The sequence below is a fragment of the Mauremys reevesii genome, linkage group 4 (genome assembly GCF_016161935.1).
Source record: "Mauremys reevesii isolate NIE-2019 linkage group 4, ASM1616193v1, whole genome shotgun sequence".
Taxonomy (NCBI): domain Eukaryota; kingdom Metazoa; phylum Chordata; order Testudines; family Geoemydidae; genus Mauremys; species Mauremys reevesii.
This window is the reverse complement of record NC_052626.1, coordinates 81,487,702-81,506,769: the sequence shown is the minus strand read 5'-3', so window position 1 is coordinate 81,506,769 and position 19,068 is coordinate 81,487,702. Positions and strand designations below refer to the sequence as shown.

The window sequence follows — 19,068 nt, the reverse complement described above, 5'->3', positions numbered from 1 at the left end:
CGGCCATGAATTTGGTAGGGCTCTACCAATAGCCTTCAGTAGAAAAGGGGGGTGAGGATTCAAGAAACTTTCTACTACAGTCCCAGCCCATGTCAACAGAACATCATAAGGATTCTATAGTCATCAAGTAATGACTCCAAAATCTTCCTCTCCCCTCCTTATGCTTTGAACAATGCAGTTAGAGAGAGAACCTGAAAAATCCAGGAACATTTCTTCTAAATTTAACTATACCCGAAAAGGAAAATTTTCATTGAGAGGCACAATATATATTGAACCTGTGACATGATTGCAAAGGCTACTAAAAATTCCCTCTCCCAGGCTACAGTTAATGGTGTTTTTGAACGACCTGTCTCCGACAGCTCCTCTGATGGTTACCCTAAAGGTTGCTACATGTTTTGTCAGACTGACCAGTGTGTTGAATAACTCAAAAACAGAGGTGTGACGTAACAAGCATCAGGAGGGAAATAAAACTGTTTTGGAACTGATTTCAATTAATTGTTCAAGTTCCAATACGGGTTATAAGTTTCTCAGCAGTAAGAATACATGTACAACTTTAGTGCTTACTTTGTGCAGGTCAAAATGTTGTGCAAATGTACTAAACAGCTCTCAGCATAGGTATATTTATTAACATATGCAACTTAAGACAGAATGAAGTGGTTAGATATGCTGGCATCTCTAAACAAGATATTTTTTGCATGAATATTTCCCCCCGCACCCCACTACAACATGCTCTTACCTGTAATGAACATATCAATAGCAGATGGATTACGGGCCATCTGATCCTAGAAAAGGAACAAAAATTAAGTGAGTATATTGAAAAGCAGACTGATGTTTTTTCTTGACATCCTAAATACCTGAGTATTTTCCTAGTATTATCTAGGCCCAAACCTAACTTCTTCAATAGAGCATCCAAATCCCACAATCAGATGTTCAAATCAGTATTTAAGACACACATGTCTGTCCCATGTGTTTAAGTGCCAAGTTGAGCATTCGAACACACAGTTGGGACATTCCACTAATCAGGCTTAGAATAATCTGAAAACTAACTCCACCTAATTTTTAGAGCTCCTGTCTTTATATTCCTTCCTACCAAAGAGTCTGTATTGTCTCAAGAGGAACACAATTATTAACATTTAAATGCCTTCAATTTCTCATAATATACTCCAGGCAAAATAGACATTTAGCATAACAAAGAAGGTGAACAAGATTTTTTTCAATGTCCCCATCAATGTCAGGTGACTAGAACTCCCATTGCTACACATGAGGAAAATAACTAGCAGATCCCAACAGGTTAAGGTTCTATAATAAATAACTGTTACTTGAGAGTTCCAAGCTCCCAGCATCTCTCTTTACAAATTTGCGCTGAATCCCATGGACAGCTAGAATTAGGTCATCAGTTTCAACAACTGCTTTTCAAGGGGTTTTAGCTCAATTCCAATTCAAAATTAAGACTCAGACTGTAGCCAAGGTATCTGTTGTTGCTTGTCATTGCAGTTTTACTGTGATGCCAATTAATATGTATTGCAATAATTTTAGTACAATGAGAATAATTAAGAAGTTTATTCTTGAATGTGAGTGACCTTGCTTTTGAGGTTTCTAGATTTAACCTTGGTGTATGTTTTTAAAATGCACAGTTCAGTAAGTAATGTACAACCTGACCAGTTAGAAAGTTCTAACAGAAATATTTTAAAAGTTAGCTTATAATTGCTAATGCTGTAAACTCAACCTGAAATAGGGAAGTCAAGCTGAGTTCACTCTGTGCATTTTCCACAGATAGTACAAAATCTACAACTGGAGTTTAGTAAATAATTTTGTTGGTGACAGTGGACAAGCTGCACTGGTTCAGCAATGCTAACCTGAGTAGGAAATGTTTTTTTCTATCAATAAAATAGAACACTGATAGCAGATCCACTTATTAAAGAGAGACAAAAAGAGTCCCGTGGCACCTTATAGGCAAACAGACGTACTGGAGCTTAAGCTTTCGTGGGTGACTACCCACTTTGTCAGATGAATTCATCACTTTTTACTGATCCAGACTAACACGCCTACACCTCTGACACTTAGAGAGAATATCTTGACAATCCCTTTTCTGACTATACTCACACTTTAATCCGTGAAAGAGACAAAGCTGTTCAGGAACTGAGGGCTTGATTCTCTCCACACACTAATGAGACTTAGGAGTAAACTCCACTGAAATCAATGGAATTATACCAGTGCACGCGAGAACACCCAGACTCCGATATTAGGGTGTTGCCATCATTGTAGTATCAGAAGCAATTTTATAAAGCTTTCAACAAGATTAAATTGTCTGTCTTTTTTTTTTTTAAGTAACACTGATCTTCTGTTCTTTCACTGTAGAGTAAGCATTGTATATTTCCCAAAAAGATCATATCCAATATTTTCTTTGTTTTGCTGTTTCTAGAAAACAAGTCTATAACTCACTGCCAAAATCCCCCACCATGCAAAACAAAGTTTAACAATGAAAAAGCGTGACTTGCTGAAAGAGATTGGGACAAATTCATGCCTGGCATAATTCTACCAAATTAAATAGATTAGAGCAGTGATGAGTTTGACCTATTATGTCTTAAAATCTACATAGACGTTGGCTACAATCATTACTACTGGGGGCATTCTGCACCAAAAAAAATTAAAAAGCTGCGCACATTTTAAAATTCTGCAAAATTCCACAAATTTTACTTGTCAAAACAACACTAAATCATGCCAGTTTCCATTATTTTGGTCATTTATTTCAAAATACCTGTCAGCAAGTATGTCTATAACAATACAGACACAAAAATTCGCCCAGGAGTAGAGAGTTTAAAAAAAAAAAAAAAAAAACCTATGACAACCCAGTTCCTGTTTCTCTGCCCCTTTCCCCTCCCCAGAGCCCAGTCAGGAGGGCAGACACTCACAACCTCTTACCCACAAAGCCCACCTGCAGGTCCCCCAGCCAATACACCCAAACATCCTCCTCCTCAGAGCCCAACCGCGGGGCCCTCCCCCAGCCCAGATACCCACACCCCATCCCCAGCTGCAGAATCCCCCTCCATCCCAGAACCAAGGGATCCAGAGGGAGAGAAAGACTGTTGCTCTGTCCCAGGCTTGCACAGAGTTTCCTGCATGCCGCCCTCTCCTTTCCTCAGGGCATGCTGGGAACTGCAGCTGCCAGGAACCCTCTAGCTCTCCCCCCCCCCTCCCCCCCCCGGCAGAGTCTTCTATGTGCAAGCTGGGCTCTGCCAAGTCCAGTGACCCCTAGTAGCAGCTAGCAGCACTGCAGCCCATTTCTTTGGGGGAAAGAAAATTCTGCACGCACAATGTTAATTTCTGCAAAATTCTGCATTGCGCAGTGGCACAGAATTCCCCCAGGAGTAACTGCATTACACACTACGGTCACATCACTGTTGTGTTAAACAGTCTTCTTGGGTAATTTTGGTGTACACCCGAGGGCAACTCAAAGACATTTTTATTTACCAGTTAAATGTTCTCATAGTATACAGAGCATCCACTCATTAAACTGTGCATACTGTATATGTCACGTTTTATAACATGCAAAGGACAAATGCCAGTTTTATCAAAAAGATACATTTATAAACAAACATTTTTTCCTTACTGGACATTGGTAGAAGATCTCATATTTATTACGACCCTCCACACTCTCCAGTGCCATGTATTGACTCAGGCCAGTGTGAATGCAAAAGGTTAGAGGAAGACATTGTTTCAAACCAAGACGCTGTTGAAATCCCCCAGCTGCTGTGTCAATATCCAATAAATCCTCTGAACGATAGTGATTGGATAGTGCCATACTTCCCATCAACCTTAGAAGGAACAACAACAAAAACAGAAACAATGAACACTTGATTAACAATGCAAAGATAGCTTTTACCCTTTACTTAATGAATAACAACTCATTCTAAGGTCTAATTCTGCCATCTAGGCATAATACTTATACCCAGAGAAATGTGAATTGTAATGTTTTCTACAGAACCAGGTCTTCAATTCGTAACACCAGCCTTACAGATTTCATTTTTGTTTTAAGAAAAAAATGAAGCAGTTTTCACAAATATTGTCTTGCTCATTTTCCATGCTTAGCACAGGAAGAAAGGGAGTTCTGGAACATTCTGGCGACTGCCAGTTGCTTCAAGTTAAAGCAGCCTAGGGCATCTGTTCAACATTGAAATAGCATAATAGGGCAGCTTCACAAGGCAGAAACTGGGACTATATTCTGCACTTCAAGTTTTGCATCAACTCCTTTCAGTACTAAAAGGAATATTCATGAATACTTAGTTTCTATAGGCCAAGAAATCATCAACTTTAGTAACAAATATTTGACAAGACACATTGTTACCTGGAAGAAAAGAACAGGAGTATTTGTGGCACCTTAGGCCTGGTCTACACTGGGGGGGAGAGGGGGGGGTCAAACTAAGGTACGCGACTTCAGCTACGCGAATAGCGTAGCTGAAGTCAAACTACCTTAGTTTGAACTACTTACCCGTCCTCACGGCGCGGGATCGACGTCCGCGGCTCCCCCGTCGACTCCGCGGTGGTGGAGTTCCGGAGTCGACGGGAGCGCGTTCGGAGTTCAATATATCGCGTCTAGATGAGACGCGATATATCGAACTCCGAGAAGTCGATTGCTACCCATCGATCCGGGCGGGTAGTATGGACATACCCTTAGAGACTGACTAAGATGCCACAAGTACTCTTGTTCTTTTTGCAGATACAGACTAACACGACTGCTACTCTGTAATTGTTACCTAGATTCATTCACAAAATGAGTTGAGATTGAAGCCAGATGTAAGAAGTTAATACAATTCAACAACTTTGATCATCCCTTAAGAATAGTTATAGAAACAAGTCAGCAATTATTTTAACAGATATATATTTATGGATCTGCACTTAGGGTTTACATTGACTTGAAAATTATTCAGTTACATTTGGAAGGAAAAGAAAACCCCTGTGAAGCATGCTTCTCTTTTTCATCAGTAGAATCTGAAAAATAGTTCACATTTAGCTGGCTAATCTGCCATAGGTTATAAACGCACACTAAATTAAAAAAAGCAGACACCTAAAATAATCATGAAAACTTTGACATGTAGTGTTAAACACCACAACATTTTGCAGATTACAGCATTCTCATTGTTTTCTGGCACAATTTGATGGACATTCTCTAGTAGCTCTCTATACATACGAATATTTCCAATACAGATGGGCTGGTGAGAGACATGTTTGTTGGAAGACATTGGAAAGAGCTTTAATTCTAATGCAACATAACTTGCAACTGGTGGAGTGGAAAGGAGAGAGAATCACACAGTGCCTAGTTCAAAGTATCTGATTTCCAGCTAAGAACAAAACAAAAAAAGTCAAGAGATTTCACACTTTTAGCTTGGTTTTAAAAAAAAAAAAAAAAGGAAGAAGAAGTGGGGAAAGGTTAATAGGATAAAAACGTAAACTGTCTTAGTATGCAGCCCTAGTTACTCCAAAGCATTGCTTAAGCATGACTACACTCTTATGTGGCAGGTAAACAGCTTTGGAAATTTCTGAAGTGTCAAGAGCAACACTGACCAGATCCTTCAAGAAGCTGTTCTATGTCTTTCACTATTTTCTCATAAAATGTGCAGTTTGGATACATTAGTAATATTAAGCCAGGATTTAATAGCTCTTGAGGGTCATACTAGGACAGCATTTCCAGAAGTTTTTACCATTTCCTAACCAGTTCCATTACAGCAATGCTTGATACTTGGCTTTTGTTAAATCACTGATTTGCCCACGGAGGGGAGATTTTCAAAGGGGAACAAGGCATGTCACTCCCACTGCCTAATTCCCTTTTGAAAATCTCTTCTGGAATACCTACTTGTAAATGGTTCAAGTCATCCTCATGAATATGCAGAACTGGTTACTTCTTACACACCTGGGACTGGGGTTGGGGGGGAAAAGATACAAAAAAAAGGCTCAAGCTGCCACCCAGTGAGAAGTTAGAGGTGCCACAAACATGCAAAAGCCAACTCAAACACACATGCCTCAGATCCCCATCTTTTCTCATCAACATACCATTCTTGGCAGTATTTCTACCACTCATGTCACTTTCCCTCAAATACAGCCCAGTGTGCTAAACATGAGAGGCTTGAAGGTGCACAATATGCAACCATGTTTAGTCACTTGTTTAAGATATCAAGAATTGTCAGTTTTATATTTCAGGGAGACTTCATCTTTTCAGTAATATGGAAAAAAATTTAAAAAAATTATATTTTGTAGGATGCAAAATTTCTATTCTTCTACTTTTCCGGTAGTTCCACCTCCACACTTAAGACTATTCTTGTGTTGCCAGGTCTGGAAATTAGTTCCCTGACCATTTTATCATACCATTTATTCTGCAAATTCTGGTACAAAATAGGCTAATTCTGCTCTCAATTACAACACAGAGAATCCAGAGTAATTCTGTAAATATTGGTGTAATTGAGGGCCATAAATATCCACGGCTAAAATTTTTGTTAATTATGAAGGGTAAAACTTTCCAAAAGCATTAAAGTCTCATTTTCAAAAGTGACTTGGGCATTTAGGATCCTAGCTCCATTGCAAAGGAACTTAGATGCCTAGATCCCACTGCTAAGGCACAGCTGACAGCGGGACATAAGTTCTTGTGAAGATTTCACCCAAAGGACACAATAGCTAACTTCTATTCTGTATATAATATTTTGCATAGCCTGCTCAGCAGCCATTGCAATCCTCACTCCATGTCTCAGTTTAACTGAACTGGCCACCATGAAGAAAAAAATAATTAAATAACAGAACTGATAGTAGGTTTAACTCCTTACCCAGGAACAACTAGTTTCTGTCCATTATGAATACGAAATGAACACCGATAATCATCAGGGAGTTTGCAACCTATTTGTGCTTCCACAGCATCTAGGTCTTCCTCCTGCACACTATCTGCAAACACATTAAAAACAGGGTTTTTTAGGTGGCATCTTCAGACAAGAGAAAACTGTTGCTTCAGAGATTATCTCAATAAATTGGGTCCTGCTTAAAGTACTTTACTTTTTGTAAACCCCTCTTAAAATCCAATTGGATAATGCCTGACAAAAATTGGTGGCTCTCTTAAGACAACGAGACACAAATGTTGCTTTTATTTACACAGTTGCAACCCCTTTGGCTTCAATGCAACCTAAATCATTTCACTGGAGCTGCATTGCTGTAAGTCAGAGCAGAATTTGGCCTAACTAAATGTTTAAGTTTTTCAGCTATGCTATAGTGGCATCAGCAAATGAACAACTAGAAAGTTTTTCCTAATATCTAATCTAAATTTCTCTCCCTGAAGATTGAGCCCATTACTACTACTTCTACCTTCAGTGGACAAGGAGAACTACTGATCACGATCCTCTTGATAACAGTCCTTAATATATTTGAAGACATATCAGGTCCTCCCTCAGTCTTCTTTTCTTAGACTAACCATGCTCAGTTTTCAACCTTTCCTTAAAGATCAGGTTTTCTAAACCTTTTATCAGTTTTACTGCTCTCCTCTAGATTCTCTCCAACATGTCCACATCTCTCCTGAAGTGTGGCATCCACAAGTGAACATAGTACTCTAGCTAGGGACTCACCAGTGCTGAGCAGAACAAGAAAGTTACCTCCTGTACCTTATATATGACATCTCACACCCCAGAATATTTGCCTTTTCACAACTGCATCACATTGTTGACTCATTCAGTTGTGACCCATTAGGACCCACCCCCCCAGATCCTTTTCAGCAGTACTATCACCCAACCATTTACTTCCCATTTTGCAATTGTGCATTTTCCTTCTTAAGTGTACTACTTTTCACTTGTCTATACAGAATTTCATCTTGTTGACTTCAGATCAATAATTTAATTTGTCAAGGTTGTTTTGAATCTAATCCTGCTCTCCAAAGCACTTGCAACCCCACACAACTTGGTATCATGCATAAGTCTTATAAGCGAACTCTCAACTCTATTATCCAAGTCTTGAAATGAAAATATTAAATAGTACAATCACACTACTATGACATCCTGACAGCCATCAAAACGATATCCCTATTTAATTACAGGACAGGTGCAGTACAGGCAAAAGCAATGTACGTTTCCTCACTGTATGGCATCTCTTATTCAATAAGAAGGCAGTTAAATTTTCACAATAATTCAATCTTTGGCCTCTTTTCTGAGGCTACCAATGAATATAGTGCTTTGTGCAACCTGGACATTCATCCTCTGGAAATTGGGCTTAGACAAACACACACCACGTTTAACATAGGCCAACAGTCAGAAGACAGTATTTACTACTGGTGAATGTAGTGACCAGGGAGGGATTTGAACCAGACACCTAGTTGTGAAAGACTAGCCAGATACAAGAAAATCCACAAACAACAAAAAGTAGTTAACATGGAGTTAAGGTTGCAAGACCTCAACCCTATTTTAGGTACTACTCTGGCTCCTATTACTGCAGTATGCAAGTTCCTTGATCTTTAACGTACTTATACTCAACACCTCTGAGGTAGGAAGTGCTATTATCCCCATTTTACAGATGGGGAAATGTCACAAAGACACATTAAGTGACTTGTCACAGAGGGAGCGTGTGGCATAGTAGGGAACTGAGCCCAGGTTGTCTCAGACTAGCAGCCTAGCCATCTGACCATCCTTTCGTCTACACTACCCTGAGCTCTTCATGTCCTTCTAGAACAGTGGTCCCCAACCTTTTTCATCTGGTGGGTGCCAGACGACGAGCCCCGGAGGACCGTAGCGGCAGACAAGCATCCGCCAAAATGCTGCCAACAAGTGGCAACGTCAATAGGCATTGCTGCCAAAATACCGCTGACAAGCAGTGTCATACAGAGGCGTCACCGCCGAAAATCAGCAGAATTTTGGCGACGACGTCTCTGCGTGATGCAGCTTGTCGGCGGCATTTTGGCAGATGCTCATCCACCAGCCAGTACGTGGGCGCACTTAGACGCCCCGGCGGGTGCCATGGTGCCCGTGGGCACTGCGTTGGGGACTCCTGTTCTAGAACATGAGTTTGTTGCGATTGTCAAAGGAGCCTAAGTTCCCTTGGGCGCCTTTGAAGATCTCAGTCTAGATTCCTAAAATTCAAACATTCCAAAACAAAGACATGTAGAGAAGAATATTTACATAGAAAAATCAAGATACAAATATTAGAAAAACAGGAAATGCAGAGTAACACTTCCCACACAGTAGCCAGGCGACCTTAACTTAGGCCCTTTTGATCCCTGCCCTAAGGATTCACTCAGGGAAATTATAATACCTCACCCCATCTCAGCCTTTTTAAAACCTGATCTCGGCTACCCGGTTACAAGTCCTCCCCAAGTTAACAGTGCTACAGAGAGCACAGTGAGGGGTCTGCAGGAGTGTATGAACAGAAGTGCATGAACAGAAGTGCCAATTGAGTGTTGAGGAAGGCACAGAGGAAGTAGCAAGGTTTTGTCACTGCTCTGGAATCTGTGCTGCCTACCAACAGTTTCCTAGGTGAATTTACGATGTTTGTTTTACCAATGACACTTAGTGGGCCTGACTACTTGAAAAATCATCCCCCTTATTCTCCCCCTCCACCCTTCCCGGTGATAATTCTTAAAACACTTGCGCCAAATTAATAGAGAAGAGGCTAGCAGCAGGTCACTCTTGTGGAGGGGCTCAACTTTGGACCTTGCTTCATGTCTTGGTTCACTTGACCCTGGATTTGAAGGCCTTCAGGACAGGATATGGGCCCACATGTTCTCTCAGACTTGTCCAAGAAGTTTGGGAAATCAGTGAGGAACAGAGGGAAGGATAGGACCATGTCTAAGATTGGGGATAATCTTTTTTGGAGTTCAGTTTAATAAAAGTTGGTACTTTTGCTTATGTAGGGCACCTGGATTATGCAGTGGATGTAAAACTTTATAACTATACAAATATATCTTGGCTTTAAAAACAAAAATAATGTTTATACAATACCTTTCAAAGAACCAATCATCCGGGGACACCGCTGTCCCAAGTATCTCTCTATATCATCCCATGCTTTTTTAAGTGTAGCATAATATTGAATATACCTTCCTAAATCAGAGTAAATACTTATGAAGATAGCCTTCCAGCTCTGCTTTCTCTGAGTCTTCTCTGCCCTGAATAGACAAGAATAAAAATATGATAAGTTTCTAGTCTAACAAATTCACTTTAAAAACAATAAGTTATTGCTTAGGCAGTTAGGGTTCTGCTAAGTCAAATTATAACATTATGTTATAACAGTGTACATAGATACACTTCAGCCCTGTGAAGGTACAGATGTTCAACTAATTCATGGAACTATTCAATTTTTTAATTTCCTTTGCAAGTAAGTACATTTCAGCCAGTCATCTTTTCTTTAGAGGACTATGGGCCATTATTAAACTCAGGAACTTGTAGAAAACTAAATCAGATCAATTTAACTTGCATGTGCAGAAGGCATTTAAGTTTAAAAAAAAAAAAAAGTCCAACCCTGCTGTCCTCTCTCAATTTTGCCTAAATAAGGACTACGGGACCAGAAACCGGGTCACAAAACATAGAGGTGACAATTAAAATAAAGATTTCATGTGTAGATGAGATTTTATTTTCCAAAGAGCACCTCCTGCAATAAAAAGAAACAAACGCCCATTATAAATTGAGACAAATAGCAGGGGATTCAGCTTTTACTCATTTGTAGAACAGCAATGAACATTTTGGCAGTTAAGTCATAAATAAACTCAGTCTTCAGAGAGTTCACAATCTAAAAAACAGATATAGAGAAGACAGGACACATTAAGACAAACAGAGAAGGTAATAACTTGGAAGGTTTATTAAATTGTTATCAATTCATTCTTGTATACATCATAAAAGAGAAGTCTTTGAAAGAGCTGAGTGAGGAAAAGGTGGTGGGAGCATAGTTAGGGAAAGCCTGTGGCCTTATTTAAGTTTTCAAAATAGTTCCCATAAAAATCAGACTTAAAGAACAACCATTCAAAGTAAGTAACACTGAAAATGAACTCCCAAAATAATTATCTCCTTAGGCCTTTTTATACAAGGACAGAAGTTGAAGATCAGACTAGCATGCCAGGCACTGCCATTTAGGAGGCTCAGATACAATGATATGGCCCATCCACTAAGGCTGAAAGGTTGAAAGTTCTACCAGGACTGAGTGTTCCTGAGCTGCTAGAGGGCTGGAACCAGTGGCAGATTAACACACAGGCCCAGGCACCCATGCCCAGAGGCCCCGGGCAATTTGGGGGCCCCTGTAGGAGCACTGGAACCTGTGTAAAAGTGTCATGTGACACCCCCACCCCCACATACAACACAGGTGCTGGAATTGTGGCCCTGCCTCCTGCTCCTCACCCTGGGGCCCTGCCTCCTGAACAGGCCAAATGCTGGAGCTGGGCTGTGGTAAGAACTATCCAGGAAGCCTGAGCTGCTGTGGGGAGCCTCAGACCCTCCACCTGCCCTGAGTGGAGGGTCGGGGTGGCAAGAGCAGCCCCTGGCCCAGGTACCTGCACCCCAGGGTGCACCACCCAGGGCAGGTGGAGGGTCCAGGGCTCCCCACAGTGGCCCGGGCTCCCTAGGTGGTTCTTACCACTGCCAGGCTCTGGCTTCAGGCCTGGCCAGGGGCAGGGCCTCGGAGGGGGAAGAGGAGGAGCAGGGCCCCATCCTGAGTGAGAGCTAAGGCCAATCTTAGCCTCCAACCGGGAAGAGGTTGGCACCACTAGCAGAGTCTGTGCTTTATAGTTGGGGAAATGATTATCACCTTATCAGCTCCCTTGCTGGGAAGCATAGCCCCTGCCATGCCTGCCTGAGGCTACTACATATTCTAGTATGTTAAAAAGTGGGCAGGCATGGTCCTCCCACATTTAAAAGGGGAGAGGGCCATGGCCACGCTGGTCCTTTCTGGTTCCAGCCTCCTTAGCCCCCCAGGGTGTTGGGGGCCCAAATGTTCTTTGTGCCCAGGGCCCCAATAAATCTTAATCCACCTCAGGCTGGAACTGTTGACTGATCAACTGAGGAGCAAAAGTAGTTAGCTTTCTTAAAAGAGAGTTCTTAGCCAAAAGGATGCAGTGACGGGATCCCCCTGGGATGCCACCTGGAACTGGGGTTCCACTGAGCCCTCTGACTCACCAGCCTGGGCTCCTTCTCACCCGGTCCTGCTGTGACAAACTGTAGACCGCTCTCAGTCCTACACTTCCACGAGCATTCACACAAGCAGGGACACACCCAGCAGCAGCAGTTACCTGCAGGCTGACCAGCCACAGCATGAACCAACAATAGCGAGGCTACCGCCAAAATAACCCCAGCTTCCCAGCCTAGGACCCCAGAGCTGTACCGCCCTTCCCTGGTCGAAACTCTGGCCAATATGGATTTATTACTGGGTTCACCCTTCCCCCAATGTGGAGAGGAATATGCAACAAGCTTGTGTTAACCAAGTTGAGATTTTTCACCAAACACTGCACTTAAAGGCACACTGGTTTAGATTAAAATATAAAACAAGTTTATTAACTACAAGAAGATATATTTTAAGTGATTATAAGTACACCGCTACCCTGATATAACGTGAACTGATTTACCGTGTTATATCCGAATTTGTGTTATAAAAGTGCTCCGGGGAGGGGCGGGCCTGCACACTCCGGTGGATCAAAGCAAGTTTGATATAACATGGTTTCACCTATAATGTGGTAAGATTTTTTGGCTCCCGAGGACAGTTTTATATAGAGGTGTAATAGCAAACAGATCAAAGTGAATTACCTAATAAACAAAGTCACAAACTAAGCCTAAGATACTAGAAAGACTGGATATGAATCAGCAATTTCTCACCCTGATGATACAAGCAGGCCTGCAGATTCTCAAGGCACAAGCTGCACTTGTTTTGCAGCTTGGGCTTCTCAAGTCCTTTCTTTTCCAAGTTTTTCCATATGGTGGGAACCCTGTGCTTCAAAATCAGTTCCCAGCCCAGCTTGTGGAAAAATACAGGTACCCAAAATGGAGAATAGTGTCTTGTGGTCTGGTCACATGCCTTTGCATGCCCTTCTGAGTCATAGCAGCCATTACTTACAGGGTGTCTGCAGCATTCTCAGAAAGACTCACCAGGTGGGGGATAAGTTTCACTTAAGACCTACTGTTTTTCCTAATGGCCCATTAGCTGGTTGTGAAGGGCCCATTCAGGGTATCTAGACTGGAACATCTTACCTAGTGGGTGTCATCCTAGTGTAACTACATTTGAAATACAGATACATAGTAAATATTCATAACTTATATACAAAAATGATACACACATACAAATAGGATAATTGTATTCAGCAAATCATAACTTTTCCAATGACACCTCACGACTCATCTTGTACAAATTGCATCATAATTATATCATAACTGTACCCCCATGATGAATATGGGGTGTAGCGTTACAGATGCCATCTTGGTAGAAGCTGAGGGGGAGGACTGGCAATACTGGGTATGTATGAAGGGAAACAGAATTCTCCATTTTGTATATTTCCACTAAGTTGCTTTTAGGCTTGTCATAAACAGATAGTTAAGGGTTAATGCCTCTTTTACCTGTAAAGGGTTAAGAAGTTCACCTAGCCTAGCTGACACCTGACCAGAGGAACCAATGGGGGAACAAGATGTTTCAAAAGGAAGGAGGGAAGTTCCCTTTGTTTAGTCAGTTTCAGCCAGAGGAAAAAAAGATCAAGGAACCAGCCTCTTATCAGAGTAGTAAGTTTTAGAAAGGAATAAATAGGTTTATGTTTATTTCTTTGTAACCTGTCTTGTGCAATTAGAGGAAGAATCAAATTGGGTATTTGGGTATTTTTTGGTGTAACTAAGGTTTCGCCCAGGGGAACATCCCCTGTGTTTGGAATCTGTCTGTGGGAGTAGCTGGTATGCTAATCTCTCCCAGAAGTTTTTCTTTTACCTTTCTTTTCTTTAATTAAAAGCCTTTTTTAAATACCTGATTGATTTTTTCCTTGTTTTAAGATCCAAGGGAGTTGGATCTGGATCCACCAGGAGTTGGTGGGAGAAAGGAGGGGGGATGGTTAATTTCTCCTTGTTTTAAGATCCAAGAGGTTTGGATCTGTGTTCACCAGGAAATTGGTGAAGTCTTTCAAGGCTACCCAGGAAAGGGAAGTAGTGCTTGCAAGTGGTGGCAGCCAGACCAGATCTAAGCTGTTAATTGAGCTTAGAGCTTCTCATGCAGGTTCCACCACATCTGTACCCTAAAGTTCAGAGTGGGGAAGGAACCTTGACAAGGCTGTTCTATTCAAAATGGGCAGTTTCTGGTCTCTCATGCAGCTTTCAGATGTGGAAATAACAGGTTAGTTATATTTTAGAGGGAAGGCCATTTCCAAATACTACAAAGCATGTAAAAGTTAGGAAATGCATTTTGCGTTTACCGATTCTTGGTTGGAATGAGAACATGTAAACAGAATACAATTTCCATTTGCAAAATGGAAATATTCACAGCCATTTTATTTTCAGAGATTGCAAGTAAAGTGACAGTGACTGTAATTTTCTGGGTGCCCTCCATTCCCCATGTTCACCCACTCCATGTGTCATCATTTGTTGAGTTTTGCCTACATTTAGGTCCCAATCTCATTAGAGTCTCTGACCTCTGCATCTGTGCAGCTCTTCAATTAAGTCAATGGAATATCATCCATGCAAAGCATTTGCAGGATCATGGTCTTAGTTGGTAAGTTCTTTGGAACAGGGACATCATCATTAAGGTGGTGAGTCTGTCACAGATGTCACGGATTCCATGACTTCTGCAGTGGCTGCTGCTGGCCCAGGGGCTGCTCAAGCCGGGCAGCCCCATGGTCAGCAGCAGTAGTTTGGGTGTATGGGAGGAGTCTCCGGGCTGGGGGTAGGGGTTTGGGAGGTGCAGGGGTGCGCTTACCTGGGGTGGGGGGGCATCCCTATAGCTCCTAGATGGCAGAGGGGTCTCCACACTGCCCATGCCTGCAGGCCCCGTCCTCACAGCTCCCATTGGGAGCTGCCCTGCCCTGGCCCCTGCCTCCGTCTCCTAGGAACTGCAGGGATGGAGCTGATAGGAAGCCCCGCCCCCTGCATCAGCAGGGCTCCCGGGTCATCTCCCCCAGCACCCCCGAACCACACACACACCATGCCTAAAACATTGCCTTCATCATCATCATCATCTGTCTGAAAAGCCCCACACAAAATTGTGGCACTATGTAAAAACTACCTGAATTGCTCCCTGAATCCATCTCCATTCCTACAGAAGAGGCCAAATCCACCATGTAACAGAAGTAACAATATTAAACAAATCTCTAGGAGTATCTTAAAGAGCTAACATTAACTTTGTTCAGTTGATAGAGTACAGCTGATCTCACAACTTCTGTTAATATTGGATCTACAAAGCATTACTTAGAGACCATGAGAGGCTATGAAGCATTTTGCAATGTTATTCTGAAAGATCCTATGCAAAAATAGAGCTGTGAACCAAATGAGCTGGTTAAAAAACTGCTGCAAACTAATTTTTTTTTTATAAAGATAAGAATACCCATACTTACTCAGATAAAAGCCAGTATTTCTTGCAGTGTCTTTTCCACAATGGATCATGACTTGATAGCTGGTTTAATCTTCGACTTACATAGCAGCAGCTATAAATACAAGTCAGTGTTAGGTCTGATCACAAAAAGTAGTAAAATAACAAAGGACAAATGTAAGTCAAGGTATTAACATATTTAAGATTATATGACATAAAATGAATATTAGAGCTATAAAAATGTAATACAATTGTCATTAAAACATGTAACAAGGCTTTCTTGTCCACATAAGCAAAGAAGAAAATAAGTGTTATAAACCATGTTAAAGAACCACATTTTTAATCTTGGTAGATACCCAAGCAAGAACAGGGTTTTCTAAAATGGTTTATGACATTTGGGGTGGGAGGGTTACCCCTGCACCCCCTCCTGCCACAAAATAGTATTGCGTCTCATCTACATTGGCAGTCACCATAATACACCACCAGAGTCACTCCATGATGACAAATATATCTGAGGACTGTATTCACTATAGCTGCAAAGCCAGTGAATTACAGTAACAGAATCTGCTAGTGTAGGCACAGCCCTAGAGAATGAATATTAGGGAACTTTCTTGGCAATTAAATATTTTTGTAGAATAGGCAAAGACAGAGGTCTGTTCCACAGAAGAATTTTATTAGAAGTTTTCCATTGTGACACTCCATTAGTGGTGGCAGTGCTAGCATAAGCTAGCTGTTAATGTTTTAATCAGTTTCATCTACTAGGCAGTCAGCCTACACTAGTGCTTTCATTGTTGCCACTACAGATGGAGCTCCATCAGTGGTAGTACAGTGATGGAAGAAACTTTTTTACTACCTGTCAGTTGATTACTACCTATTGAAATTAATATATTTTTGTACTTTTAAAGTACAGGAAATAATGTAACTATCAGCATGAAATAAGAACAGCACAGTGTGAATGTCTGAGAGAGCTGTTTGCACTAAGTCATTTCCCCCCCCCAATTTTACTTTGTTATGAAGTTTCCTCAGCTTTGGGAAATTAGCCCTTTTGAAGCACCAACTATACATACACCTCTACCCCGACATAACGCTGTCCTCAGGAGCCATCTATTACTGGATAGACCTATCCTTTGTTTACCCATATTGAATCAGGTCATGATCACTAGTTCCTAGACAAGTACCAACTTCCAGTCAAGTGATGGGTTCATCTTTATCCACCACAATGATGTCCGAAATAAAGTTACCTCAAAAGTTATCTACACTTTTTAGAAACTAATGATGTTTTACTACTGGCAGTATAAGACCTCTAGCACACATCTCCCAAATTGAAGTTTCCAATAATCCCATAATTTTTCTTCCCAGACATTATAGACATGCGTGTAAGAAGTTAATCATGCTGTTTTCTCAGTGATTTGTAAGACTAGCCAGTACTCCTTCCATTGATCCATATGCATTTAAGATCCTGAGTTGAAGTTAATTAATAACTCTAAATCAGGTACAGTAACTCCTCACTTAATGTTGTAGTTATGTTCCTGAAAAATGCAACTTTAAGTGAAACAATGTTAAACGAATCCAATTTTCCCATAAGATTTAATGTAAATGTAGATTTAATGTAATGTAAATTTAATGTAAATGAAATTTGGGGGGGCAGACAAAAGGCATCATATACTGTACAAGCAGAAAAGAGTCCTGTGGCACCTTATAGACTAACAGACGTATAGGAGCATGAGCTTTCGTGGGTGAATACCCACTTCGTCAGATGCATGTAGTGGCACTGTACAGTACTGTACTGTGGTGGGGAGGTGCCCCTGGATTACCCCTGGGGCTCAGGGCTGGGGGTGCAGGGTCTGGGAGGAAGTTAGGGTGAGGGAGGACGCTCAGGGTGGGGTCTGGGGTCTGGGAGGGAGTTAGGGTGTGGGAGGGCGCTCAGAGCAGGGGTGCAGGAGGCGGCTCAGGGCTGGGGCAGGCAGGAAGTGCAAAGCACTTACCTGGGGCAGCTCCTGTTTGGTGCAGGGGGTGTGCAGGTGGCTCTCCATTTCTCTCCAGCCAGATTTGACGGGGAAAGTGACGCTTCTTTCCAGCTGCTGCCTGTGCAGCTGCCCCTGGTCCTCCTGCCCATTCTCACAGGGCCACATTCCGAAAGGGGCTTTAGAGCTGCAGGCCAGGGCACCAAGGCCCCCTTAGCCCAGGACCCTGCAGTCCCTAAAGCCGCTGTGTTCCACCAGGTGGCCCTGCTTGCTGGGGGGGTGGGGGGGGGGGGGGAAGAGCCGCTTCCCCACTCACTCGCTCCCTCCCAGAAAGTCCTAAGCACCATCAAACAGCTGTTTGGCGGCGGGGGAAGCGCTGGGAGGGAGGGAGGGGGGGGAGACGGAGAAGAGGAACTTGTGCAATGTGCCCTCGTAAAGTCAGCCAAAGGGCATTGTAAGGGAGCATTGCATAACTTTAAACGAGTACGTTCCCTAATAAAGCAGTGACTTAACTTCAAAACAACGTTAAGTGGGAGGACGTTAAGTGAGGAGTTACTGTAATGGGATCTTTAAAGTATAGGACCAACCCCGCATCTGTTATCCACTCTATCCTTCTGAAAACAGGTTACAATCAGCAATTTAAACAACCAAATACCATGGTTATCTCACCAGGTTTCAGTAATTAGAGATACAAGATGGGTGAAATGGGTCCAATAAAAGATATTACCTCAACCACCTTGTCTCGCTAACAGCCTGGGACCAACACAGCTACAACACTGTACAGCTTTCAGTAACCTCACATAGGTCAAGTTTCCTCTCATGAGCATTTCGAAGTTTTCTTGCCTGGTACCCAGACTCGAACCGTCGTCTCTGTACACTCCTTGCCACACCAATTCAGTGGGCTCACAGCACTGCCCAGCCTGAATGTGCACCAAGCGTTTGCCTGCAGCAGCGCCCCGGGACGCTGGAGTCGGGAGAGCAGCGTGTGGGCACAGGCGCGCAGAGGGCTGGACAGCAACCCCGGGCAGCTGCTCTGCAGCCAGGGGACGCACCTGGCACGGGGCGGGTCCCGCCGCCGCCACCGCCGCAGCACAGGACGGGACGGGACTGGGGGCGCCGCGCACACACGCGGGGGCGCGCACGGGGAACACACCTGTTGACGCCTCATTAGAGGGGATCGCGAAATCCACTGGCTGCGCTACCCTACGTCCCTCCCCCCTACCCGGGGCCCCTCCGCCTGCCCGGGGACGCGCCGCACCGGCTCCGGGAGAGCACCCCGCCCCCGCAGGCCGCCCCCGCCCTCCGGGGCCGCTACCGCCGGCCAGGGCGCAGCAGCGCCCGGGACACGCCGCGCCAGGGGCGCCGCCCCAGTCCCGCAGCGGAGGGCAGGTAGCGGCGAAGCGGCGCCCGCAGCGCAGCCGCGCCCAGCCCCGGGGTCCCGCCCTACCTCAGGAGGTCCCGGTAGTCCAGGAAGCTCAGGATGAGCAGCAGCGGGTCGGTGGGCAGCAGCTCCAGGCTCAGGGGCTGCAGCTCCGGCTCCACGGCCGCCGCCATCTTGAAAGGCCTCCGCGCCGGGCCGGGCCGGGCCTGCTGCTGCCCCGCCCCCCGGAGCCCC

At 43.4% G+C, this 19,068-nt stretch overlaps 1 protein-coding gene across 2 annotated transcripts in view; it reads right to left on the bottom strand.

Moving 5' to 3' along the window:
• The window catches only part of FBXO3 (F-box protein 3), a 32,034-nt gene extending 12,966 nt beyond the window's left edge, over positions 1-19,068 (bottom strand). Inside the window, exons 1-6 of one of the 2 annotated variants that reach the window (XM_039537454.1) lie at positions 18,901-19,068; positions 15,515-15,604; positions 9,957-10,120; positions 6,813-6,927; positions 3,611-3,815; positions 737-782 (exon numbers count right to left, since the gene is read on the bottom strand). In XM_039537454.1, the coding sequence (XP_039393388.1) occupies positions 737-782; positions 3,611-3,815; positions 6,813-6,927; positions 9,957-10,120; positions 15,515-15,604; positions 18,901-19,007 (727 nt within the window). In that variant the 5' untranslated portion in view covers positions 19,008-19,068. The remainder of the gene's footprint in view (positions 1-736; positions 783-3,610; positions 3,816-6,812; positions 6,928-9,956; positions 10,121-15,514; positions 15,605-18,900) is intronic. The other variant, XM_039537453.1, reaches the window with a different exon arrangement.